We start from the raw sequence: 27,617 nt of genomic DNA, 5'->3' as shown, positions 1-27,617 counted from the left end.
ACAGCTCATTGATTCCTTCCAGCGTCTCTTCCTCGCTGGGCGACGGTTGTGTTCATTTCCCTGGGTGGTGAGTGCAACGAGCGCCCCCCACGCCTGAAAGTCCAAGACAAATTTGTTACTGAGTGTTTATACCTACGGCTTGCTTTCACTGGTGTAACATAAACTGTTGCCGACATCAACGATAGTTACACTGTTTCCGCCTCACAAAGTTGATGAGATGACCAGATGGCTCCATGCGACCGGTGCACTTCTGTTCAATTCCTGCACTTTGCATTCTGGGAGTTGTAGTATTGGTTAATTTGATTTGCATTAATTGGACCAACAATTCTGCTAATATTGATATGTAATAGTAAAATCCATAAGTGGAAAAACGGTGACTGGAGCCATCTTATTACGCTACTTGTGGACAGTTGAGAGACTAGAGAACAGCATCCCCCCTGACCCTTCTAGTAGGTCCCTATCATGGTCTGCAGAGGAGGAGTTGTTTTGCTAATTTGTTGTACACGCTTTGGCCACTAGAATGCTTTATGGTATAGAAACAGCCTCATCTACCAAACCACTGGCGTTCGACATTGATTCTTATTTTTTTGAGTTTCATATAGCGCCTACATGAGCAGCAGCTGCGTTACAGACAGGGCACATGCATTTTGTTAGGCACGGGAGGGGGTGGGGGGTATTAAGTGATTTGCCCAGAATCACAGGAGACTCGAGACCCAGTTCCCCAGCTCCTAGGTCGACCACTCTATCCGTTAGGCCACATGAAAGAGCTACGCATTATAAAACGTAAAATATGGAGAAATACAATAAACAAATAATGTTGATCAGAGAAGAAATCAGGTAGCGGCGAGATATGAAGAGGCGTCTTTGGAATGCATTTCTCGCGCGACCTCTACGAGTCGGTTCCTTCACCCACGGCTGCCTTCCCAGGGAATGGCATGAGATTGTGGCATCATCCGGCTGTCTCGAGCTGTTAGTGGGGGTGCTGTGGCATGACCAGTCCTTGAACAGTATGGCCTGCTCTGCAGCGCTCGGCACAACATGCAGGACTGGGACGTCCTCCTACGGCAAGGGCAACTTAGTTTAAAAAACAAAAACTCAGCCCCAGACTGCAGCATGCCGCTGCTCTGCATGAGGTTCTTTTCTGAATGTCGCCCTCACTTCACCACCAAGACGAACCTACAAGGAGAGCAGTGACGGAGACATAGCCCCCCCCCCCCCCCCCCGGAATAGCTTTGAGGATAAACCCAGCCCTGTGTGCCTGCTAGTTTCAGCACGCTAAGTTGTTTGAAAACAGTCTACGGATTCTCACAATCAGTGGAAATGTGAATCAGATCAAGGACCATAAGAGGGATGTTTGTTTTCGGTGTTTGCCTGGAACTCGCTTAAAGGTCATTTCATTGTGGATGTGCATGTGGTAGGACTTGATCCCATTCCGTCTTTAAATGTCCTTCCACACCTCTCAACCCACCTTGTTCCCCAAATCCCAGTGTGCTGCCTTCCTCCTACAACTCTCCTCCAAACCTCACCGCCTTCTCTTTCTTCCCTCTTCACACCAGCTTACCCACCACACATTATTTCACCAATCTAGGTTGGTTGCCCACAGTTCTCCTCCATGCTTCACCACAATGTCTTCCCCACACTTCACTGAGCCTCACCACACCTCTTCTTCATGCACCAGCATATTGTCGCCCTGCCTCTTTTATGCCGTACCACACACTCCACCACCATCGCTCACCACACTGTCCTGTTCACTCTTCGTTACACCTTTTCTCAATCCCACTTGCCTCACCTTTATTCTATTCTTCTATTTCTCTCACCTTTCCTCTGTCCTCCTGTATTGTCTCACCTTTCCTCAGTCCTCCTGTTTGTCTCAGCTTTCTTCTATTTTGACTTCTCTCATCTTGCCTCAGTGCTCCCGCTTGTCTCGCCTTTCTTCTGTTCTACTACTTCTCTCATCTTTCCTCAGTCCTGCTAGTCTCACCCTATCATCCCCAGGTGTTAATGAATGCTTATTGAATGGATTCATGGTTACTTAACACAAAACTACCTGAGCGGAGCCAAGCTCTGCACTTTAGTGAATGTTGTGAGATGATACAAAATCAAAAACATTAAGTGGAGATTTACTTCTTTTGAATTATACAGGTGCACCACAGGCTACACATTTACAATCGTAGGCACAGGGAGATTAGTCGAAGTGCTCACAATCAGACTAGTTCTAGCCTGCGGTTCACCAAAACGTACACTGAAATAAACAGGGCGCCAATACGCTACTCACTTCTAAACTCGATGAATACGTTCCCCTTCAGAAAGATGAGCATGTATCACTGGTAAGCAACATATCCACAAGCGTGACCTTTTAACCTGCTAGATAGACTGTCCTCCATCAGGGTCTTTATGGTAAGCAGAGTCGCCATCCATTTTGTTGAGTGTCCCTTCTTTCATGGAATGGGTATATTAAGACAGTAATCAGTCGAAGTCTGCCTCACCTCTTTCAGATGTCCAGAGCTGTGATGCACCTCCAGGTGCCCTACACCTTCCCATGGCCTCTGTACAAGTCTTACATTCAAAACGTCACAACCTTTCACCGAGGGTGCTATGTCATCACAAAGGCTTTCAACCAGTTGCCCCTGGCTAGGAAGACACGGTTTGGGAGGACGTGCCTTTTCAGTGCTGGTCCTAGCCCTGTGCAAAGCTTACTTGTACTTCAGCTATTTTCCTTATAAAAGGGACTGAGCTGGTTTTGCAGAATAAAGCCTACATTGTAAAGGTTGAATAACCTTTTCACCACACTTAATAACAAGCATTGAAAATGCAATAGGTCTCGCCTTTGATTAAGTTAAAGCCATTTGCTTTGCTATACAATACCATTAGCAAAGCAAATGGCTTTACCTTAATCAAAGGCGAGACCTATTGCATTTTCAATGCTTGTTTTATTTTCTATAAAGTGAACAGGAAGATGCATTCTAGGCTTTCCGTCCTTTTTGTAACCTTTGCAAATAGAGACTCAAAACAATGCAGAGTGCTTCCTTTAGCCTGAAAAACCTGGACTGGCTCAACTTTCACCCACTCACAAATGCCATTAGGCCATTTGACAACTCCAAGTCAGTGCGACTGTTTCTACTTAAAAACTGAAACGGATTTCGTACGTTGCATATACAGACACATATAAAATCAGGGTTTAAACAGAATCACCCTTTAAATATCAAGAAAAATATTTGAAATTACGGGGGAAAGAACGTTTCACCTACTCTATATGAATATAATTAGTATTTACTTCTAGGGATAATCAGTAAAAAAACAAAAACAACAAAAAATGCTCGAACCAACATGCACATTATTTTATAATTTCAAAAGGTTTCAGTTAAAAAAACCTTTGAGCTCGATTTTTTGTGAGCAATTTATTGATGTGTTTTTAGCAGAGAGATACACTTACCTTAGAGTGCACCCTTTCTAATCGCTTGTTTATTAGGCAAAGTCGGCAATAGTTTGTCTTCTCTTTCTATGCTTGCCACCTGCAAGATGGCGATAGCAGACGACCGTTTCTGTCCTGAGGGTGCCTTGTGACGTTACAGGAAGTGAAAGCGATTCGGAAGTGTCCGTCTGGCTTATTCCCCCACAGGACGGCAACAATAACATAGGAGGGAGAAGGAGGGCTGAGGTGAGAGGAGTCAGGATTGTGTGTGTGTAAGTGTGTGTTTTTTAATGTTGGGAAAGGACAATTTAATAGATTTTCAGTAAGAGGAGTCCGAAACGGGCCTCCGGGATCTTTGCATAAGAAGGGAAATGCCCTCATGCAGTGTTTGCTCAGGAGAGAGGCAACTCATATGTGAATGACAGCCTTGGAAAAGACATCTGCTTTAAAATTCTTTATCGGATACACGTCAAGTTCGGCCATTGGGAAGAGTAAGCAATCTTGTTACGACGAAGGAAATGGGAGTATAATATTTTGGACAATCTTCCCCACCACAAAATATGCTTGTGTCATTGTGCATTTTGCAGCGCTACATTACTAATGGTTGCTATAGGGCCAGAGGTCTAACATGATTACATCAGGTGGAACTCATGCCACATTCTTACACTTCCAGTTTTTGTTGGCACAGTCACTAACAGCAGCAAAACGTATGCAATTAAAAAATGATGCATCCAGTTAAAACACTAAAAGCGCATTTCACCTCGTAGAACAGAACTTCTCTAACTGCCTCGCCCTCGCTCGCCATTTGTAACACTGTTCGTTAGGAAGGACTTTAGAAACGCAAGTGCCTTAAAAATACTAGTTAAATATGTGAAATAAGTTTCTTGCTACATTACAGTCTGAGGTACTCGGTGATCTGATGCTGTTTTCTGACGTCCCTGTTAGTAGGAATGCTAAACATGTCTATGTTATCCTATTTCGGTTTGTGGGATGACAATTATTCATTGAGCCTGGTGCTAGTGATGGTTGGTGGATTTTAATAGTGGCGGGGCGGACATTTTATGCTGGTGTATAAAGATCGAGCGAGTGAAGATTGAAAGAGTAGTATGATTCTTCCACCGCCATCATTTTTTTTATTAAATGTGTTCAAATGGTGGATATGGTACAGTCCGTTATTGGAAACTTTACACTACAGTGTAAGACATAGAATAATATCACAGAGTGTAGTGTTTTCACTAGGACATAACCGAACACGTAAGTATGCACTGACATAGGAACAGTGAGATCGCTGTACAAAACGTGTATTATTGTACGATACTTTCTGCTAGCAATTGCTTTTTGGAGTTTTTCAGGTACTCAAAAGAGGCTCAAGATAGAAGCAGACAAACAAACCTCCTTCATACTAAGTGGGCACTTTAGTAAGAGAGGCCGCACACTGTCGGCAGTACCTACACATTGCTGTCCTCATATACTGTACCAGTCATCCTATTAATTTTCCACCAAACTGCTCAATGCCTGTCAAGATTGGCAATACAAGTGCCATGGTTCTCCGTTTTTGTAGAAGCCACCTGGGCATTGCCTGCTATTGTGCTCATTTTCCTTTTAACTTACTTTTTTTGCTTAGTGTATGTTTGCTCTTATTCTCCACTAATGCAGTACACTCCCCACTTTAACAATATTTCCATAAACTAGCACACGTGCATGTCTTTGAAAAGCTACTGATGTTGCAGTTATCTCTAACACCAAAAGACCAGAGGCTTGTTTTTTCAGACCCTCATTTCTTTAAGTGTTCTTTGTTATGTTGAAGGACTTTATGGAGCGTGCATGTGCCCAACGGTGTCATGGCGCTGAGACTGCTGCTGAGGACAAAGAGGTGCCTAATAGGAACATGGCAAGGTGTTAAAGAGCCAAGTTTTCAGCTCCTTTCTGAAAGACGGCAGAGTAGTTGAGGCTCAACTGTTTGGGGGGGAGATCATTCCAGAACTTAGCCGTGGAAACAGTGAAGCTCCTACCCCCTAATTGGTTTGATCAAATCTGGGCAGCTTCAGGAGCAAGGCTCTGGAGGAGCAAAGTAAATGGCTGGGAATGTACCATTGAAATGATTTTTTGAGAAAGCCTAATCCAGAGTCACGAAGTGCATTGAAGGCCATTCAAGGGACCTTGAACTCAAACCAGTTTCTCACAGGGAGCCAATTAAGGCGTTTGATCTCTACAGAGATAGATTTGAATTTAGGGATACCTAACAACAGTCTGGCAGCAGCGTTCTGCACCATTTGCGGTTGGTTGAAAGATTTTTGAGCAAGTTGACCTAAAGGCCAATACAGTAATCCGGTTTGGAAAGTATCAGAGCTGTGATCACTGTCTTTCTAGTAGAGACTGAGATAAACATGAGGATTTTCTAATGATCCTAAGAAGACAGAAGCATGAGGAGATGGTGGCATTAACTTAGTGGCAGAAGGTGAGTTGCGGACAGCAAGATTTTTAACTTTGGCCACTGGAAGAGGAGGAGGGTCATGGTCATCTGACCACCAGGTGGAGGACCAGGGGGAGAGGAGGTTGAAAAGCATTCAATATTTTATTACACTGTGATAAAAGAAACTACAGATTTAACTTCCCAGGGCACTCCTACATCCCCTACTGGTGCAGCTAATGCCCCTTTTATGAATAAATGAAAAGCCGTGGCTGCCTGGGTAAGAAGTGAAGAAATTACATAGACTGTATTGGTACGTGGAAGGAGACTCTCTCTTGAGGTATTTGGGTCCGATGTTGTGGAGGGATTTGTAGGCGTGGGTGAGTAGCTTGAAGGTTACTCTCTTCTCGACGGGGAGCCAGTGGAGGTCTCGTTGATTCTGGGTCATGTGCTCGTGTCATGGGGTTCCGAGGACAAGTCTGGCGGCGATGTTTTGGATGGTTTGGAGCTTGTGTAGCGGGGTTCTGTTGATTCCGGAGTAGAGGGCATTGCCGTAGTCCAGTCTGCTGGTTATGAGTGCGTGGGTGACGGTCTTTCTGCATTCGGAGGGAGATCCACTTGAAGGTCTTGTGGAGAATGCAGAGGGAGGTAAGGGAGGTAAAGCAGGTGGTGGCGACGTCATTGATCTGGCTAGTCATGGTGAGGGAGGAGTCTAGGATGATGCCGAGGTTTCAGACGTGGTCTGATGGAGTGGGTGGGTTTCCGAGGGCGGAAGGCCACCCGGTGTTGTCCCAAGCGGTGGAGGATGGTCCGAGGACCTCTGTCTTCTCCGAGTTGAGCTTCAGGTAGCTGTTGTTCATCCAGGCTGCAACGTTCTTCATTCCTTCCTGGAAGCAGAATCTGGTGTATTCGGTATTCTTCGTGAGGGAGAGGATGAGCTGGGTGTCGTCGACGTAGGATAATATGCTGAGCCCATGCTGTCCGACGATGGCGACGAGGAGGGCCATGTAGATGTTGAAGAGCGTGGGGCTGAGCGAGGATCCTTGTGGTACTCCACAGTTCATTTCTGTGGGTTCGGAGAGGAAGGGTGGGAGTCTGATCCTTTGGGTTTTGCCGGAGAGAAAGGAGCAGATCCAGTCAAGGGTGGATCCTCGTATACCGGCATCGTGCAGTCTGGCTGCGAGAGTGCGGTGTGAGACAGTGTCGATGGCTGCAGAGAGTTCTAGTAGGATGAGAGCCGCAGTGTGGCCCTGGTCGAGTAGCACGCGGATGTCATTGGTGGCGGCGAGGAGGATGGTCTCAGTGCTATGGTTGCTGCAAAATCCGGACTGGGAGGAGTCGAGGATGGCGTTCTCTTCGCCACATTATTATTTTTCAGAAGAAGAAGAAACATGTGTCTCTATATATGCCTAATAGTATCCCCCAACTGGGTCTGACATTTTTCATTGAAGATTGTACTACTGAACATCGACACTAACAGTATTGTGGCACAGGTATTGAGGGACAAAATATCTAAAAGCAAGTGCATATAGGGAAGCATATATTTAATGTTCCTTACCCTACATATACGTACTTTGTAGATATATGTATCACGTAGGTGCATACATGTTGCATTAGGAATAGTAAATCTAGATGATAATTGTCGAGATTTTATTTTCGCTATTCTGTCCCCAATATTGTGTTTCATCGATATTGTGGTCCCCATATTCAGGGGGCACTCCTTCTTTTTTTAAAATTTTTTTTTTTTTAAAGCTAGCATAAGGGTCCTCATGCGTTTTTCAATCCTGAAAGTGTGAAATAGGGCTAGTTTGTTATAAAATCCTACTTATGGGTGGCATTGACTTTGGCCTTGCAGGAGTCTACTACACAAACACAGGGTTTGGACAAGCTTCCGGGAGAACTGTTTAGGGCAGAACCGTCTGTCTGGGGTCCGTTGCTCCAAAGGGTTTACAATACTATTTTGAAGGGGGGTGCAATTCCGGAGACCTGGCGGGGTGCTGAGATTATCCCTATCCACAAAAAGGGCGACAAAGGGTAGCCGGGTGAATTATAGGCCCATCAGTCTTATTGATGTAATGCAAAATATTTTTTGCAAACTTATCTTGACTAGAATCTAAAACTGGATAGAGGACAACAATGTTCTGTCAAATCTACAGGCAGGATTCAGGGCCGCAACCAGTACCACGGACCAAGTCTTTAGGTTTCTCCTGTTAATCTGGAAAGAAGTCACAATTAGAGGAGGTCACCTATATGTAGTGTTCGTGGACCTAAAGACCGCCTTCAATTCCATTGACCGGTCCCAACTTTGGCTAGCACTGAGCTCATTGGGTCTACCGGCTTATTTGCTCAAACTCTTGGTTAGGTTACACCAAGATACCTTCGCCAGGGTGAGGTGGAATACTGAGGGCTCCCTGACAAACGCCATAGCTGTTCAGAAGGGCGTTTGCCAGGGATGCGTGTTTGCTCCCACATTGTTTATCCTCTACATTAATTGGCCTAATAGGAGAACTTTTTAACTGCGGTGGTGACCCCCCAAAATTGGCTGGAAAGGTAGTGCCCTGTCTGCTTTTTGCAGACGACACACTGCTTATTGCCAGAACACCCTGTGGCATTCAAAATCTAATAAATAAATTTGCCCTAGTTTGAAAAGATAAGGGTCTAGAAATAAATGGGCTGAAGACCAAATATATGGTCTTTAATCCATATAAGTCTAACAAGAGGAAACTTACCCTGGGCACGCATAGTTTGGAGCAGGTTGGTTCATTTGACTATCTGGGTATCCATATGCTGGCATGGACATCGCAGATAGAAAAAAGCATTGCGACCCTTCAGCATGTTGATTTTGCTATAGTTCAAAGGGCTAGAGCTTCCCCCTTTCGGCCAATATCCCCCATTATTGAAATTCATAGGGCTAAGGGTCTGGGTGCGGCCCTCTATGGTGCCGAATTGTGGGGTTTAGAAAACCTGACAGAACTAACTCGTGCTGAAAATAAATGCATGAGAGCCATTATGAACCTCCCAGTGAATACACCACTCCTGCCACTTAGACTAGATCTTGGCCTAAAACCTATTTACCATTATGCCCTTTTGAGGTCAATCCTGTTCTGGATCAGGGTGTGGATGAGCAAAACACAGGTGCCCCTGAGGGAGGCTTTGGTAGAGTTGATTGCTCTGCATAATCAAACAGGCCACATTAAGTGGTTTAGTAAGATCAAGGTCTGGTTTACAAAAATTGGGATGGTGCAACTCTGGGAAGATCCAGGGACTTTGACTAAACTTACGATCCCTTTAGTCAAAAAAAGGTTCTGGGAACTAATGGTCTCAGAAAGGGTTGACCGGTTTGCACATGGCACTTTGACTTTAAATACCAAAGGAGTATTTGCGTTTGAAGGGTTTCTGGATGATATTGAACCGCCTCAGGCTCGAGCTTTGTATGTCCCGTTTAGATACGGAACCCTTCCTTTGAATGCATTGAATAGTTCATGGGGAAACCTGTCTGTTAATTCATTGTGTCCTTTGTGCCATATTTCACCTGAAACCACTGAGCACTTTTTCTTCTGCTGTTCCTTTTACGCTGAACTTAGGAAAACTTGGCTGGACCCTGTATGTCGCATTTCATCTTTTAATTGTCCTTTGGAAGCCATGCGTATATTTAAGTAAGATACCACAAGCTGGTTGGTATTTGCTGTTTCGAGGTTTTTAATGTTTGCATGGTGGAAAAGGTCAAAAATGGGCAAACTTGTTCCTGTGTTGTAGCACTGGTAATATAATTCCAACCAGATTCAGTGGTATTCTGTTCAGACACAGGCTAATAATTTATGGAAAAAGTAGAAGATTGTTTTTTGTATTATATAAATCACTTTTAATGGTTTTTATACTGCCACATTTTTTAATGGTATATTGATTTTGTACTGTATTTTAAACTGTGAATGATCATATTTTTAATCGATTGAATAAATAAAATAAAGCTAGCATAAGGGTCCTCATGCGTTTTCAATCCTGAAAGTGTGAAATAGGGCTAGTTTGTTATAGAATCCTACTTATGGGTGGCATTGACTTTGGACTTGCAGGAGTCTACTACACAAACACAGTTTGTGTGGTGACCATTTCCTTTAGATATAGAGGCAGTGAATGGACTATTGCATGAGTAGTTTGAGTATAGGAGGAACCCAGCAGTCGTAAGAAAGCCTCTTCCGGCAGGCGTGTTGTAGGTAATAACACAGTAGGTTAAGGAATTACTGTTTTGTTTTCAAGCTTGTGGAATTTAATAAAATATCTACTTGTCCTTGGGGCAAGTTGCTTCATAAATCTACTTGTCCTGTAGCAAAACCCACATGTCCCTTTTGTGCCATGTAATGCAACGACAAATTGTGGCAGAAATCTCATTATATAAGAGCTCTGATATAGCCTCTTTGAATATGCCAGGGCTCATACCATAGTAGTATTTGAATACTGGCAATGCTCTTATTTTGCCACTTTTTCGCAGATCTGCATGCTGGGGCTGAAGGTAGTGGTAAACAGTAGTGCCAGGGTTGGAATGCACTTTTGGGTCTATGCAATCCTTCTATATTGTATGTTTTAAGGGTTTTTACCAACTCTAATTTAATCTTTTCCCATACCGAGAAAAGTTTAAAGTTCACTCCTGACCATGTCAGATGTAAAACGTTGTTGGAGGGAAAGTGAACTTGTAAAAACTCAACAGATTTTCACATTAGCAAATCTACACATGCATATTTACTCATGCTTAAATGCAGTTGACAAATATTTTCTGGGAGCACTGTCTTGGCCTACTTCTGTAAATTCTTGCGAATTCATGACCGCCTTATATCCTGCACTTAATGCAAGGACATATCATATACCACAGGTTCACTTTTTAGACTTTCTTTAATAATTAGGCCCCTAATTAGGTCTGCCATTAACCATGACCTTTTGTATTTATTAAAATTCTCTCTGTATCTCTCTCTGTTGGCTGGCTTCACTTCGATTGACAGTATTCTGCTCTTTCACAAGCAGCATATTGGCACACAAAGTAGTTTTGTTCAGTGGGAATATGTTTGGGGCCGGGTGGCCCAAGAGGACCACTCCTGGGCAGTGGACTCTAGCCGAACCAGTGATGCAACACTGGGCTTGACTAGAAGGATGCAGTACCAGGCATGATCTGAGGATGTGCATCATTGTCCCCTCCTCACCACACTCCATCCAACACATCTGGCTTTCACTCCTCATTTTCACCAGACACATTGTGGTATAGTGCCACCTGTAGAGAGTCTTTAAGAGAGACGTCTGTCCCCTGCACTAGATGCAGAGTTATTTGTTCGTTCGATTGTTGCTCCCACTGCTATACCATGTTGAGTGCTATACCATGCTCTTTTTTGTGTAGTGTTTCTCCAAACATGGTAATTCTTTTCAGTCTTCCTCTTGTAAGGAGATGTCCATGCCAAGGGTTGACACACCTATTTTGAGTGTGGGGATATCAGATGTGTGGGTCTAGTCATTCCACTTTCATGCCTCCACCTTGTGACTCCTCTATTGGTAGGAGAAGCTGCGCTGCCCCTCTTGCCCTCATCAGCACCACCCTTCCTCTCACATCTTGAGGAAAAGTGCATCGAGCTGGTAGACCTGGCTGAAAATGAGCTTGCGCAGTGGTATCTGCCCGTAGAGTTTCCTGTAAGCCTGGGAAGTCTGATCCTGGGGGAGTGGTGTAATTGATGACGTTGAATTTCTCCCGGTCCTTCCCATATGAGTGTAACATGATTAGGGATGTCCCACTCCTGTTGATAAGGTGTTGCAGAGGTGAGCACCAGGCTGCCGCATTTCGTAGTTTGCTGGACTCCAGAAGGGAACAGGCAGTGGTAGACTGCCTCCTAGCACTTACATAGCATTCCAGAACGTTTATGTAAATGTACTTCACAAGCATCCGGGTGACACCTTTTAATGACTCTGAGCGTTAGTGGGCAGTGGAAATTATTTCCGTCTCCTCAAAAAAACAGCAAGACTACTCAGACTCCTCTTTTGGCTTTACTTGCACAAGTGCCGTGTATCCTCTCAGTGTAATTGTTATTGTCTAATTGAATATTTCCTTTAATATAATACCATGATATATTACTTTGAGGCTACTTTAATAAAATCCAATTTAAATGGGGACTCTCTTCCCTCTTGTTCTGGAACTCCCAGAAAAGCGTTCTAATATTCACTATTGTGTTAATGAGGTTTTGGGTTCTACAAATTGAATCAGTGTGCCTAATAGGGTTATTCATTTCATTTTCAACTTTATTTCGACTAATTTAGTCATAAAAGCACGTACAAATACGACAGAAATGAATAAAAATACAATAAAACGTTTGTCAGAGGAACAGAACACAGACATAACCTTTCATTTCTCAAACCTATCAGAGTAAAGATAATCTAATACCTATTGAATTATAGAGAGGACCTTCATCATAATAAATCAAGAGACTAGAAACATCAAAATTCATATTAAAGGCACACATTTAGTCTTCTTTTCCTCCAGATTGATGCAAGAAATGAGGAAACTGCAAATACTATTTGCCTAGATAAATCTGTTTTGAGGACCCTGTAAGCTTCCCTGCAGTGAATAAACCCTAGGTTCCTGCAGATAGGTAGGATCCAGTATTTCCTGCTCTTTTTATAAGCGGGGCAAAAAAAAAGTATGTGTATATCGGACTCAGATTCTGCATCGCAACTGGGACAATTTTCCGGAGTGGAAAGAGACCATTTGGATGTGAATGCTCTTACAGGGAGTGTGCCATATCGCCACTGTGTAAACAATTTCCTGTTAAAATGCGGTCTGATCTCACTTAGGGCCTCTTCAAAATAATAATCATCTTTAACTGTTAGAAAGATTTGCGTTAGAGTAGAGAATTGGGAATTCAAAATGGTATCTAAAAGTTTGGACTCATGATAGATATTGGTGAGTTTTTTACGGGAGATAGTAGGACAAGCTCTCGCTGGGGCTGTCCAAAGGTCAGAAAGTCCGAGTGCACCAAGTTGCCTCCTTACATACTGAAGCCAAGGGAATTTACCTGCAGTCGGGAGACTCATTATTTCCTCTAATTCATTCCTATAAACCTCCAACTCAGGCGTTGTCCAAATCCTCCTCCAAAAAATCAGAGGTTTCAGGCCAAGGACTTCATCTATAGGTCGCAGGCCCATGTCGAGTCTTAGTGGGAGTGAAGGAGTACTTTGGGGAAGAGCTAGGAGGTGCCTTATGAACTTAGATTCAGCACGTGAAATTTCAGTGCAGCTTTTCAAACACCAGAGTTCTGCACCGTAAAGTATTCGACCGCGAGCCTGAAGTTTATAAATTTCAACAGGTGGCGCTAACGGTTTTACAGAAGAAGAATTATAAAACTTCAAAATCCCACCAATCGACTGGGCTAATTTTAAATGGGCCTTAATTTGGTGCGTGGCCCAGGACAGTCCTTCGTTTAAAGTAAGGCCCAGATAATCAAAGGTGTGGACTCTCTCCAGAGTTGTCCCACCTATGGAAGGATTTGGCCGCGTTTTAGATGGAGGATTAAAGATCATGAATTTGGTTTTCAGAGTATTAATTTCCAAACCGTGATCCAAACAAAATAGCTCAAACCCTTCCAATACCCTCTGTAGGCCTAAAGGGGATTTAGAAAGCAGTAGGGTATCATCAGCGAACATTATCGCCGGTATCCTATTGCGATCTAACTTAGGGGCATCGCTGTTTATGACCTTGTCTAGGTACGTGAAGACTCCATTTACGTAGAGACAGAAAAGGGTAGGGGCCAGGACACAGCCTTGCCTGACTCCCTTCTCTACAGCAAATCTTGAGGTGAGTGTTCCATACTTCCCGTACCTTACTTGTGCAAAGTACCCCTTATGTAGGCGAATTATAATATTCAACAGGGGGGCAGGAACTCCCAGGTTAGCTAAGACAGTCCATAATTTTGATCTAGGAACCAAATCAAAGGCCGCCCGAAGGTCGACAAACACGGTATAGAATGAACCAGCCTCAACATGGACGGTCTTCCAGTGTAAAAGCATAAGCCGAAAAATTTGATCTATCGTAGAGACCTTTTTCCTAAACCCAGCTTGATAGGGGCTGAGGATGGAGTACTCCTCCATCCAATCTTGAAGTCGATTTAAAATCAGGCGGGCAAAGATTTTTTGGGAAACGTCTATGAGACTAATCGGCCTGTAGTTACCGGGGAGTAGAGGGGAGCCTTTTTTGTAAATTGGAACTATCTCTGCTCCAAACCAAGTGGTAGGAATTGCCATACCCTTTAGGATGGCATTAAATAGTGCAGTTAAGTAAGGAGCCCATATTAGCGGCTCATTTTTAAAAAGGTCACCTGGGAGTTTGTCTAAACCCGGGGCTTTCCCAGTAGGAAGGGTATTTAAAATATCTACAACTTCATGGGCCCCGAACTCATCTACAAGTTGGTGTGCATCAAGCTCCTCCAAGTTGACCTCTTCACTCGAACCATCAAGAGGGGGGGCGGTTTCACATGCATAGAGAGCTGAAAAATGAGCCTCCCAAACACTAGCCGCTATGTTAGGAACAACTGCTGAAATGGGAGCTGACGAACCCGTGTTGACAATTTGACAAAACGTTCGCGGGTCGTTATTTTTAAGTGCCTGTGTTAGTTTATCCCAGTTATTGGCATCCCATTCTGCTTTCGCTTGGGCAATTAATGATTTGTATTCCCAGCGTTTCTGTTTTTATTAATGTTTTATTATTGGTGGATTTAACTACGCTCAAGAGTTGTGTTTTCGCTTCCCTACATAGTGCATTATACCACTTTGGTACGGTGGGGCTCTTTCTTTCCTTGAGAATTATGGGATTGAACACACTAGCCAGTATAGTGTTTAGCTCAAGGTTCAATTCCTCGAATTTCTTGTATATACCCTTGGTAGGATTTCGCAGCGGTAAATGTCCTACTGCTTCCAATAACGGGATTGTCTTAAGGTACAAATCATGAATTGCACCTGGCAGGTTAACCAATTTTTCCCACCTCACCCTTCTTCTGTTACTTGATAAAAGAAGGCCTGTGTCAGAACTCCTCATATCGTTTTCGCTATCCGGAGTTGTACAAACCCCCTGGAGAAAAAACTATAGCAGAAATGGATTGTGGTCACTATCAGCCCTAGGCAGGACCATAAAGTCAAATACTTTATCCCAGGAGCGGGTCTCAACAAATATATAATCCAGCATGGACTCTTGGCCGGGTTTGTTAAATGTACATTTGGCGGGGGCATCAGATTTAGTGCGCCCGTTACAAGACCTGATCGAAAATTGCAAAGTTAAGGCCATGATCTGGACTACCAGAGGGGTCCAAGCCCTGGGAGAATTGCCCAAAGGTGGTGGTATTTTCCAATGATCGTCCTCCTCCTGGATGTCGCCATCTATCATACCAGGCAGAGGCTCAAAATGGCAATTAAAGTCACCACCTATTACCATGGTAGGACACCGAGAAAGGGGTTAAGGAATGACGGGAGCTGAGCAATAGTTATCGACTCCGCAGTCGGGTTCACTGGTCTTGAATAAACATTAACCAGAGTGAGGCGGACGTCGTTCGGCCAGGATCACACACTGGATGTCTGGGGATTCTGTGTTCACTTCAGTCGCTTTACAGCCTAGGTGGGTGCGGACCCACATAGTCAAACCCCCTGATGGTCTACCCCGGCCCTGCCACTGGGCTGGGATTGAAAAAGAGGCAAAGCCGCTACGAAAGTGTGGATCCCTTGCCCACGTTTCTTGGAAAAGGCAAATGTCCATGCTATCTATAAAGTTGCCCCAATCAGGGCACCCTAATTTGTTAGCCAGACCAGCTATATTCCAAGATAGTATTTTCAATTTTGCGGGTGAAGATGTTGAATCTGGAGTTTCCGTTGGAGTATCCCCAGTAATTATATGGTTAGTAATACCTGGGCCAGTCGTATTTTCCCCAGTATAATAAACTGGGAGGGGATTCCCATTAAAGATATTATGTGATAGAATTTTAGATGCCTCCACCACTGGCGACTTGTTAGTCGCTGTGAATGAAATTGAGTGCAAGTTGGTACTTGGAGGCATTAATAGTGTAGTTTTTACTATTCCCAGTCCAAATACACCTTGGGTAGATGGCTTAATGAAGTTCCATCGCAATCCCCTAGCGCATCAGTCTGGGAGTCCATTATGGCTAATTTGGTGTTTAGTCAGTCATTCTCACTTAAACACCTAAACCGATTGTAATCCCTAAGGTATAATGAAGAACCCAGAAAGTCATGGCTAGTTGTATGCCCAACAGAAAAGCCTCTGTGTCCCACCCGTGTCCACCCTAGTTCATGATTTGTTCCGGATTTCTGCTAGGTGGAGGATAGAAAAAAGCTAGCGGGAGGGTCCTGATGGAAGATTCCACCCCCATATGGGAAGAATTTGGGATGGAAAAAACTGCACCCGTGTCCCTCATGTTTATAATCACACAATCCCCATTTAAACCCTTCTTAGTCGGACCTACCCAATGCACCCTTCGGACCATGAGAATTTCACCCGAAAATTTTGGGGAAAGTGGTCTGTGTTTTGAAAGCCAGCTTTCCACTTTATTCTTGAGTGATGCGAAGGGTTCATTTGTTTCCTCGGTAAGTTTAGGAACTCCCGCCAGGACGACAACCAGTGGTGCTGCCTCCGGAGGGAGATTTAAAGTTTGATATTCTCCCGAGGTGGAAGCTCTTATGGTAGTAGCCTGGGACGGTTCTTTTTCTGCCCCAGATGCAAGGTTTTCGCTTACCCCGGGAAGGGGAGGAAAGGAAGAACTGCTATTGGGGGCAGTAGGAACCTGGTGAAGCAGTAGAGGATCTTCCGGAACTTGTAGAGCTAGTTGAGGGGTAGGGATACTTTGTCTCTCATTTGAGGCAGTATTGCCCCGCCCCCTGCCTACTATTGGTGGAATAGGACGGGGGTCAAACTGCGACTCAAGGACCTTTTCCAAATTTGCTAATCTAGCTTCTATTTGGTCCATTTTAGTACAGAGGGGGTTAAGTAGGGATTTTAGAAGGGCCTCAAGAACTTGGTTTTGGGGATCAGTCATTGTACCCATATTGCCAGTAATAGGTACGGAAGGGGAATGTTGCACAGGAGATGCCTGAACAAAATGAGTAATCGATGTAGATACAGGCTCAATTACTTCAACAGAAGTTGTGTTTAAATTTGCAGTATTCCCCCCAAAAGGGACTGGATTAGAAGAGGGGGCAGATGATTTGAGTCTTATTTCTCTTTGGTGGCGGGCCCCTTTTCCTCTTCGGGACTGCCCCTTCCCTGGCAGCTCTAAGGCGCTTACGGCCAGAGTCAGAAAATTGGCTTGGCGCGGGGGTGGAACTAGAGTCTTTAGGGAAAAGTGTCAAAACGCTATTATTACCAGGGAGTCACTCAATAACTGGGGGGGAGTTGGCCTCGGGGATGGCGATAGGGGAAACATGCTTACGGGGCATAAGTTCTTTATCAGGCGTTTTAGCATTGGCTATATGACCCAGAGACGATCTTTTAGCAATTTCAATGCCGGCTGAAAGACGTGTCTCCAAAACAGTTATCTCGTTGGAAATTACGGAGTTAGCTCTGATTAAAAAGGAATCTAACGTACCTGAGATAGATGCACTAGACGAAACACATTTGCTGCGAGTTTCCCTAGCTGCCATTCTAACAATAAACCACAGTACATACAAGTACAAGTACATATGAATGAATCGCAGACAATTCAAGTCCATACAGCAAAGGAACGAGGAATGGCCCGGTCCGGTCTTAACCGGGCTAGAACGGGCCCGCCCTTGGCCCGGGCTTCGCCCCGGGTTGCGCCCCGCTCGCGTTCCGCTTACGCGTTAGTGAGCCCACAAATATATTAACCAGGGGGAGGGACTGGGAAGAGGCACCAGCTGCCGTGAATGTTCCAAGAGGCGCAGGGCCCGCTGGTCCTCGCAGTCCCGAAGTAGATTAGGGGCTAAAATCAACACTCTCCCTCAGTCTCCCCTCAGCAGAATCCTCCGGGCAGTTCAAGGCGATGGGAGCAAGATCAGCACAATGTTCAGCCTCCGAGCGGCACCCGCGAAGCAGGGGCCGCGAGGCGTTATGTACCGTAAGAGGGAGGGAACGGGAAGAGGCACCAGCTGCCGTGAATGTTCCAAGAGGCACAGGGCCCGCTGGTCCTCGCAGTCCCGAAGTAGATTAGGGGCTAAAATCAACACTCTCCCTCAGTCTCCCCTCAGCAGAATCCTCCGGGCAGTTCAAGGCGATGGGAGCAAGATCAGCACAATGTTCAGCCTCCGAGCGGCTCCCGCGAAGCGGGGGCCGCGAGGCGTTATGTACCGTAAGAGGGAGGGAACGGGAAGAGGCACCAGCTGCCGTGAATGTTCCAAGAGGCGCAGGGCCCGCTGGTCCTCGCAGTCCCGAAGTATAGGGGCTAAAATCAACACTCTCCCTCAGTCTCCCCTCAGCAGAATCCTCCGGGCAGTTCAAGGCAATGGGAGCAAGATCAGCACAATGTTCAGCCTCCGAGCGGCAGGGTTATGTAAACTATGCCAATCCATCATAACCCCTGCCCTCTTAGTCATGTCATTATTAGATTAGAATGCTCATGTGTGTATCTGGTGGTATTGCTCAATTACTGAGAGTGGCTACCACATTTAGATACTACATAATGGACAGTGCCATTTGGATGGCAAATAGGTGGTTAAAGCTGCAGCACATAAATCGCGAATCTTGTTTATCAACTTAATATAGAGAAGTTTGTATTATCGCTGACCAGCATGGGTTCTTTGTATGGTCTGCTATCTTGCTTTCAATTTTAACTGTTGCTGGTCGCTTGCTCCTCATATTAACAAGACAACAATTCTATGTTTTGCCACCTTGCTTCCAATAAGGAAAGATAAACCAGTGCGTGGTTTCTTGCCAAAAGGCCTTTTTCAAAATTAAACACACCCAATATACTTCGTAATTAAATGTATAAATTCATACTTTGGCAGTTATGTTTGAGTTACCAATCTTATCTTTTTTTTCTTCAGGTCTTCCTGGGGGGAATTGTTTTTCCTTCACACTTGAACTTATCCTTCGTCTCACCACAAGGTTTTCACCATCTGGCTCCAGGACCATCCCAAACATGGGGCCTCGGAGGAAGTTTGTCAAACCCTGTGTTCCTGGTAGTGATGTGTCTGTGCTTCTGAAAGGAGATGGACCCAAAGACTATATGAACCAGCTCTCCCATGAAGTGCTGTGTCACATATTTCGGTAATTTACTTCTTGTTCTGTTGTGAGCTGTTTGTTCAGGAAGACCTCTGATAGTCTACTCTAGAGACTTGGTCCGTAAACATTAGAAGGATGTAGTAAAGGTGACCTTTAACATTATGCTGTTGTAAAGCCGCAGTGTACTGATGCGGAGTGGGGATTATGGTTTTCTTTTGCTATTCATTCACTTATTTAATTTGGAAGATTTAATTAGAGTGGCTCACCAGATTGAATCAGTTTAGCCTTGTTTGATTTCTTGCAACTAAAAATGATATTAACCACCACCAATGTCCTCTATTTGCACTAGTTTGTGAATTTTCTGTTACGCATATTTCCATTTAGCTGTGGAATGCTTATCTTTAAAGAAGCTAAACAGAATTTAGCTGTTCAGGACAGGAAGGAAGTGACTCAGTCAAAAAGACACTTGTGAATAAGAGATACTTCTTTATATTTAATAGGGCAATTCTTCAGTGTTAAGTGTAGCTTTCTGGTGATTTAGCACTGCTAGCCCACTCAGTGAGGGCTGACTATTCAGATTGGTGTAGCCCATTCCCTCACGGGGAGGTGGAGTTAAAATTGTGGAAGTCTGTTCCCAATCTTGCCAAATATGAGTTGAAGGTTCTGGCTGTAGTGGTTGCTGCACTGTGTCTCCATCCGCTTGTCCTGAATTGAGCATTATGTAATTGGTTTGTTCCTGATTGGTTATTGCAATTATGTCTGTTTGTTTTCCAACAGGTACCTGCCTCTGCAGGACATCATGTGCATGGAGTGCCTATCCCGTAAGCTGAAGGAAGCCGTAACTCTCTACTTGAGGGTAGTTAAGGTGGTGGATCTCTGTGCCGGTCGCTGGTGGGAGTACATGCCCACAGGTGAAGACAGTCTTTTCTAATGCCATGTGTTTTCCAGCTGCCCGAGCCGGTCATCGCCATTTTGAGTTTTGTAGTTCCTCCCTCATCCGTTTTATTTGAATACCATAAGCAAAGTATTGCAGCTAAAACCACGAGCTGGCCCGTTTGCCTGTATAAAGGCCAGTATGTGGTCCTCTAGAGAATAATTACAAGTCATATTCATGGCTATGTGTTCTCGGCCATTATGTACACGATTGTGTATTACATGACTGCATGTGCTGTTTTGTGCCAAGCATTTACTTCCTGTTTGTTGTACCAGCCTAGTTGCATCTGTGCTTTGACTATTTATGCATGTGTATACCTAATCACATGCCTGCCTGTGCCAGTGTATTTCCAGCTTTTCATCTGATGACTTTTGCTAGCTTTTGTGTGTCTACGTTGTTTCTTAAACGTTCTTGATAAGTGCTTCCTATGATAGCCATTTGTTCCTTTAAGCATTAGAAACGAGGACTTGTACAGTTACCGTAATATGTAACACTATCACCCAACTTATTGGAAATTGTTTTACTGCTCTCTGAAGGATGTATGGGTCAACCAGTCCATTTCACTTTTGTGTCACACGTGTAATAACATGAATTAATCTGCACAGCAAACTCGTTGGCTGTCATTGGTGTAGGAATCTAGCTCTTTACACCATGTATCTCGTGTTGATATATCATCAAAAGAGTCCGGGGGTCTCCTTATGAGTGGACAGGGGTCTTGCTATGGCAATCCCAAGGTGCTCTTCTAAGGGGGAGTGTGGTCGAGCAGACTTAGGCTTATCACAGCGGAGTGCAAGACATTTGAAAATACACACACTGGTCAGTAAATGAGACGTGACTCAATAAGGAGATCCACACCAATTTATAAAAATAACACATATCTTTATATTTGTTTAGGCACCAGAAACAATTTGTTCAGGTAAGTACATTTTTAAATAGGAATTCTTTTCAGTTCAGAAAGTCAGCGCTCAGTGCAGTTTTTGAAGCTTCAATGCTATTCTAAGGGAGAAAAAGTCAATGCAGAATTCAGGTACAGTACAGTGACTTACGGGACCAATCTCCAGAAGTAAAGGGGAGCTGTGGGGAAGGTCCAATGCAGCGAAAGCAGAACACCAACATTGGCACTGGGGTGGCCGGTGCAAAACAGCTTCAGGTGCCCAATGTTACTCTATGGGTATCAGTCTTCTCAAAAAGAGGCTGCAGGCTTGGGCTGGAGGGGGGGGGGGATGGGGGGAGAGGCAGTCGAGCTGAACCAACAGGGAGACTCAGGCCTGACGATGCTCGGGTACATAGGGAAACCTTTGGTCCTCTTATCCATGGCACAATGGTGACAGCTGCATAGGTGATGGGGCTTCCTTACCTGAAGCAGTCACGGTAGAGGTCACCTGCATGCAGAGGCTGCAGCCGTCGTCGGTGAGTTCACAGGGGGCGAAACCATGAAAGACTCTCTAGAGGGCTGGGGGTCCACAATGACACTGTTGGCACACCTCAACTCAGGCTTGCAGCAATGAGCACAACGGTGTCTTCAGGCGTCGGGTTCTGCGGTCACAAAGTCCTCACCGGAATCTATGGGTACCTAGAGGTTGTAGGGAAGCAGTTGCGCTACTTCTTGGGAGGTCTTGGTTCCTGAGTGAAGTGCTAGCAGGTCTCCCAGGCTTTGTAGACGCTGCAGTTGCAGGACAAGTCGACTTTTGGTACAATTGTCGAAGTCAGCAGGCAGGTTGACCAGGCTTGGCTCCAGGTCGGTTGCTGGGACGTCAGTTCTTGTAGGATGCAACCACGCCCTGCTTCGTCTTTCAGGTCAGCAGGTTCTGATTTCCTGGTGCCAGGGGCACTCCTTAATACTGAATTCAGTGGAATGTGGGGTAGTAGCCAAAGGGCTACTAACCCTTGGGGTCACTACGTCCCCTATATGGCCACTTCCTGTAGGAAGTGGGCGTAACCCTGTCCCAGAGTTCCTAAGTGTGTCAACACAAAGATGGCCACTTCTGAAATTTTTTACCCCCTTCAGGTTGGGCCACCTTAGGGGTGGTACTAGCCTGACGGGTGGGCACACCTACCTGACTAGCTAATTTCTCACCTGTCCAGCTGCCAAAGGGCCCTGACAAAGGGGGTTCTGCCTCCTCTCCTTTGAGGTCATCCAGATTTGTATGTTCGGCCTAGGAGTGGTAATCAGTAGGTCATCCTGAGAGAGGGTGTGTGAACACCCTCTTCCCATGCAGACTTTGTTTCTGACCTTCTGAGAGCAAAGTCTTGCGTGGAAGGCTGGCAGAGACCAGTTACCCAACACACCAGAGGCTGGTAAGTTTTCAGGGGGCACCTCTAAGGTCCCCTGTGAGAAAGAGCCTCTTTTGACATGGTTACTTTTTGCCTGGAAAATGTGGTTTTGATTGTAAGTGCACAGGGTCCCTGCCAATGAGGCTCCTGTGCCAGAGCTCCTTCCCTAAAATTGTTCCATGATTTGCAGCTTCAGCATCCTGTAAGCCCCTTGTAAATGGTACCCATGGTAACTAGGGCATGGGGACTGAAGGGACTCCCCTAGTGACCCACTCACCAAGGCCATACCACTGCAGCTTGCATGCGTTGGTGCAGTAATTAACGATAACGACGAAGTCGACATGGCACACTGCATATGCGCCATGTCCAGCAGCACTATCCAAGGTATAGTTAGGTCACCCCTCTAGGACGGCTTACAAGCCCAAAAGCAGGGTGCACTATATCTCAGGTGTGGGTATATCTGCATGATCAGATATGCCCCAACAATATTTAAGTCTATTCTTGATATTTAAGTGCCAGAGAAGCCATGGAGAGTAGATGGACTGTAAACTCGACAACTCGAGTTCCCCAGTACCATGATAGCTTCACTGAACCCAGGAGTATTTGGTACCAAACAACTCCTCATAATAAACCCCCACTCATGCCAGTGTTAGATTTACTAAAATATGTACTCCGGGGGCACCTCGGAGGTGCCCCCTGAAAACCTACCAACTTGTGGTGTGGTCTCTGACTGGCTTTAGGCAGCTTGCCACCACCAGACCTGTTTCTGTACCCCTGGGCCGGTGTCACACCTCTTCCCCCAGGATGAAGACAGTGTTCGAGAGGGATGCTCTAAAGGCCTTTCCACCTTTGTAATGTGACCCCAGCCTCTGCTGCTAGCAGCAGATGATGGACCCCGCTTCAAACCTCCACTTTTGGCGGGAGAACCAGTGGGAAAAATTAGTAAGAATAGTAGGTGTGCCCCCCTTAGCCAACTCCACCTCTCAGGTGCTGGAGGCGATGTAAAGCACGTTTTTCAGTGTCCACCGTCTTGAAGATGGTGGTACTTATTCAATCAGGGCTGGGGCTATGCCCCCGTCCCACAGGAGGGTGACAAAAAGTGGGTGTAGACCCACCCCAGTAACGAACTGATTGGTCCCTACCTGTTACTCCCCTGTAACACCCCAAAATCTAGTCCCCCAGACCCTGAAATCAGATTCCTGACGACCTATGAAGCCTGGACGCTGAAGAGCTGTCTACATAAAGAAAGAAGAAGGACCAGTGACTGACTTGATGCCCACTCTGCCAGCCTGTCTGCTACATTTCGTTCTTGCTCCAACATAGCGACCTTCAAAGCCCTGGGAATACTGCCTGCCTTCAACAAATACTCTTAATCTCCGGTGGTAAGTGGACCTGTCCAGAAGAAACTAACTTAAAAGAATAAGAACTCTGCCCAGAGGAACTGTGAAACCGCCTCCGTACCCACCTCTGCACCTAATGCCCATGGCCGGGATTGAAGTTGCCCAATAGTCCGGCGAAGGTTCTCCAGTGTTTGTGAACCAGAGTCCACCATGGGCTGACCCTGCCGGACTCCACCTTGATGCCTGCAGCCTCAACTCGAAGACTCACCCCTGACCGCGACGTGCCCGGTAAGCAGTTTTGTGACGCCAAAGGACACCCTTGCACCCCAAGACCCTGGGCCTTGGGGAGTTTGACCAACAATGTCCCTATGTCCCCCCTGGGCAGCTGTGTTTTTTTCTTAGTTTGGCCTCCTGGCCTCAGCCTGCAGCCTTTCTTCAAGACCGATCTCCCCCATTGGGCACCAGACGCTGTGTTGACACTCTGCACCCAGCTGCCCCTGTGCCGCTGAGGGTGTAAGTTTGGTCCTGCCTTGTGGCACCTTTGTGCTTACCCTAATTTCCCTTAACTCCAGGAGATCGACCCCAGTGCCCTCCTGTCTCCATTGGTTAACATTGTGTGCCTGACCCTGAATTTGGCTTCTGCACCCGGCCGCTCGTGGTGCAGTCTTGGTGCTGATTTGACCCCAGAACCTGGAGACTGAATTTGTAAGTTGAATACTCACTTGCAAAATTGCATTACTGTTTTTCTGCCGTAGGTTTACATTGCAAAGTCTTTAAATTGCATTAGGTCCACTTTTTAAAGTGTAAAGTATTTTTCCTGAACAATATAACCACCTAGTAGTATATCATATACAGAGTAAGTCCTCTGTGTGTATGTATTTACAAATTCACCATTGGAATCAGGGTGGGTCTGTAAATACGAGATGTTTGATACCAAACTTCCCTATTTTTGGGAAGCCATCCTGTAGCTGGGGAACATGTTTTCACCAGTGCCCAGCACATGTTCTAAAATGGCTTCCCTGTTCACTTGCCCAGGCAGTAGTGTAACTGACCAGCACAGGGGCATATCTGTTCATGCAGCAATGTCCTCACATTTAATACCAAGCACCCTGCCTTAGGGCGGTAAGGCCTGCTTTGAGGGGGACTTGTCAGTACTACGTGCAGGGTTAGGTGACCTGGCACACACGGATGTGTCTCAGGTTGTGTTTTCATTTTCGTCTGCACAAAAACATGAAGCCCGCGATAGCAGCCTTGCATGAGTTTAGTGAGGGTCTCTTAAGGTGGCTCAATTCAGGCTGCAGCCCTTGGGTGAACCTCTTTAGCACCTCAGGCCTTCTGTACCAGGGGTATCATTTACTAGGGACTTGTAGAGGGTGGTAATGGCATTGCTAATTGGGATAACAAATGTACAGTTTTGGGAAAGAGATCTGGCACTGGGGACCTGGTTGGTAGGAACGCAGTGCACTTCCAGTCAAAATCACATCATGTACCAGGCAAAAAATGGGGGTGACCATGTAGAAAAGGAGTACTTTCCTACAATTGACTATTGCCTTCCTAGTAATAGTGTATAAAGAAATTCACTGGCATAGTCATACAATATCAAAGAATGCAATAATACTGATATAGGTTGCTGAATCTTTCTGCGGAATTAAATATAACATGAACTGTCACATATTGGTCTTGAATAAATGGAGCAATGCCAGCGTCATGCCTTGGCGTGATGTCTTTCCTGTTTGGATACAGCTCACAATGTATATGGGACAATTACCCTCGACAGGCAGCAGTTGAAATGGTCTTCTTTGAGTGATCAGCCAATAGGCTCATCACTAATGCCAGCATATAGCTGCAGAGTTCCCTATGTTCACTAGGAGAGGAAACCTCATTACTTCAGCACTTTGATGCCTCCATTATCTGTCCATTGCAGCAAAAATAAAAATTTAAACCCACCCAATCTACATAAATAGCAGAATTTGCCTCCTTAAATTGCGCTCTATTAATGTTTTCCTTACTTCCTGTCATCGTTCTAGTCATTTCAAAGAGAATTTGATGTGCTTCCTCATGGTGTTCCTTTTCAGGACAGGGAGCCATCCCCTAGGATTCTTTATCAGGACATTTGTTACTGCCCCACCATGGCTATTTGCAAACCATCCCTCCTCTCTTCTTACTCACTCTGTGCTCTTTTCCTGTCAACTTTTATCTTCCATTTTGTCTATGCTCCTCTTCCCCATTCATTCACTTCACTATCCAACTTTTTCTGACCCTACATTCTCCATCCTCTCCTTTGATTTTCTGCCTTTTCATCTGGTTTACTCCTCCTGTATCTTCTTTCTGTACATACATTTTTTATCCGCCCATTAAGTCGCCTGCACAGCCTCATTGCATTACCCATCCTCTTCCCCTTACTTTTCCCTGCCTTCTCCTTGTGCTTTGCTCATCCTGTGATTCTTTTTCACCCTTGCCCTACTATCACTCTTCCATGCTCATTTGCATTCTGCCTACTTTCTGATTCCTCTTACTGCCCTTCCTCTGCCATTTCTACTTTCTCCTTACAGGCTTTACAGACTCCAGTTTCCTGACGCTGCTGAGAAAGATGCCGGATATCGAGCAGCTTTATGGCCTTCACCCTAGATATCTTGAAAGACGCCGTGTGCGGGGACACGAAGCCTTTAGCATTCCTGGTGTCCTGGAAGCTCTGCAGGCCTGCCCAAACCTGTTGGTGAGTAGTCTTATTTCCAGCTTAATTCCTGAAAACTGCATTTTACGGATCATCAAACCTCTTGTGGTGAGGCCTGACAAAAAAAGTATGAAATTACTTTTGCAATTCTTTCATTTCTATCCATTGCTCAGTCGGGCATTGGAAAAAATATTAAAGTAGCAGTCACCATAGAAGTTGTGTTCCATTTGACCTTTTGAAGACTTCCTCAGCGAACTACTTACCAATTTATATTTGCTGGTTGCCGCCCTTCATTACTGCTAGTAAGCCCGTTGACATGTTATTTACTTGTCATCCCATTATTGATAGAAACTGCAACCAGAACCATTTTATGGGATTCTATTTTCTTCATTTGTGTAGTGCTTCAACCCTTACCAGGCGCCAAAGAACTTTTGGTCAAATAAGCAAGTCTACTTTGTTGTACATGGGTAGTAGAATGTTTAGCTTCAAATGTGGCCCGTGTTTTAGGAGTTTTGCTGCTGTGAGTGAAGGCCACAGGGGTGCTCCAGTCATGTCGTGCTCAACTCATAACTGCATATATTGAAGTGAAGAGGAGTAAGAGATTCACATTTTACTTATGTTACATTTACTCTTCATGTACTTATATCCTGTGTTCTGCTTATTAATTTGTGGTCGTTGGTTGGTTGGGTATTTGCTTATGATATGGCTTGTGTGGTGCTTCTTAAACTGTGTGTAAAGATGTCTTTTTGTTCACATAATTAGTGCACATGTGAAGGAGGTTCATCAAAGTCTAGTGTCCTTTTGTCACACATCTTGTCTAAAGTCTACATGGAGCCTTTAGTCATGATCATGATTACATTAGGGTGTCCTCTTCTCCTGAAATTGTACTCCTGGGAAGAGAGCTGTTGCAGTGAATATTAAAAAATGGGGCTTAAGGGTTTTGTTCCGGGTTTGTTACCATATGTCCAACAGTGTTAAAAGAGCTAGAGCAAGTCCTACAACAGCGTATCCTCTGCAAGTATGCACTACACCCATTCACGTTTTATTCCAGGCTCTAGTTAAAGGAATCACCTAAGACCTGTACAATCAAATTGTGTGATTAACTCATAACAATATAGTACACACAACTGCCTTTGTCTTTGAAAACACACCCTAATGAATCATTGGAGGAGTTCTGATGAAGAATGTGTTATCAAACATATTTTACATTAACTGCTTTGATAATACAGTACATTAAATGCTAGTATACATTGAGTTTTTAAGCACATGGCCCGTGTGTTTTTACCTTTAATTTGCTTTCCTTCAAAAATGAAAGATTTTGTTTCTGGTTCATCCTTAAGAATACCAGCAATATACTGTTCTTTCACTTATG

General features: G+C 45.0%; 1 protein-coding gene and 1 long non-coding RNA gene across 3 annotated transcripts in view; one reads left to right on the top strand and one right to left on the bottom strand.

Moving 5' to 3' along the window:
* Positions 1–3,496, bottom strand: part of LOC146811129 (uncharacterized) — a 31,671-nt gene extending 28,175 nt beyond the window's left edge. Inside the window, exon 1 of the long non-coding RNA XR_014966687.1 lies at positions 3,434–3,496. This is a non-coding gene — a long non-coding RNA (uncharacterized LOC146811129). The remainder of the gene's footprint in view (positions 1–3,433) is intronic.
* Positions 3,497–3,552: 56 nt separating this feature from the next.
* Positions 3,553–27,617, top strand: part of FBXO38 (F-box protein 38) — a 165,321-nt gene continuing 141,256 nt past the window's right edge. Inside the window, exons 1-4 of one of the 2 annotated variants that reach the window (XM_085618196.1) lie at positions 3,553–3,658; positions 18,846–19,068; positions 19,801–19,934; positions 26,124–26,287. In XM_085618196.1, coding sequence (XP_085474322.1) covers positions 18,941–19,068; positions 19,801–19,934; positions 26,124–26,287 — 426 coding nt within the window. In that variant the 5' untranslated portion in view covers positions 3,553–3,658; positions 18,846–18,940. The other variant, XM_085618197.1, reaches the window with a different exon arrangement.

This window comes from Triturus cristatus, chromosome 7 (assembly GCF_964204655.1).
Source record: "Triturus cristatus chromosome 7, aTriCri1.1, whole genome shotgun sequence".
NCBI classification, from domain to species: Eukaryota; Metazoa; Chordata; class Amphibia; order Caudata; family Salamandridae; genus Triturus; species Triturus cristatus.
Note: the sequence above shows the minus strand (reverse complement) of the source record. Positions and strands in the feature narration are given on the sequence as shown.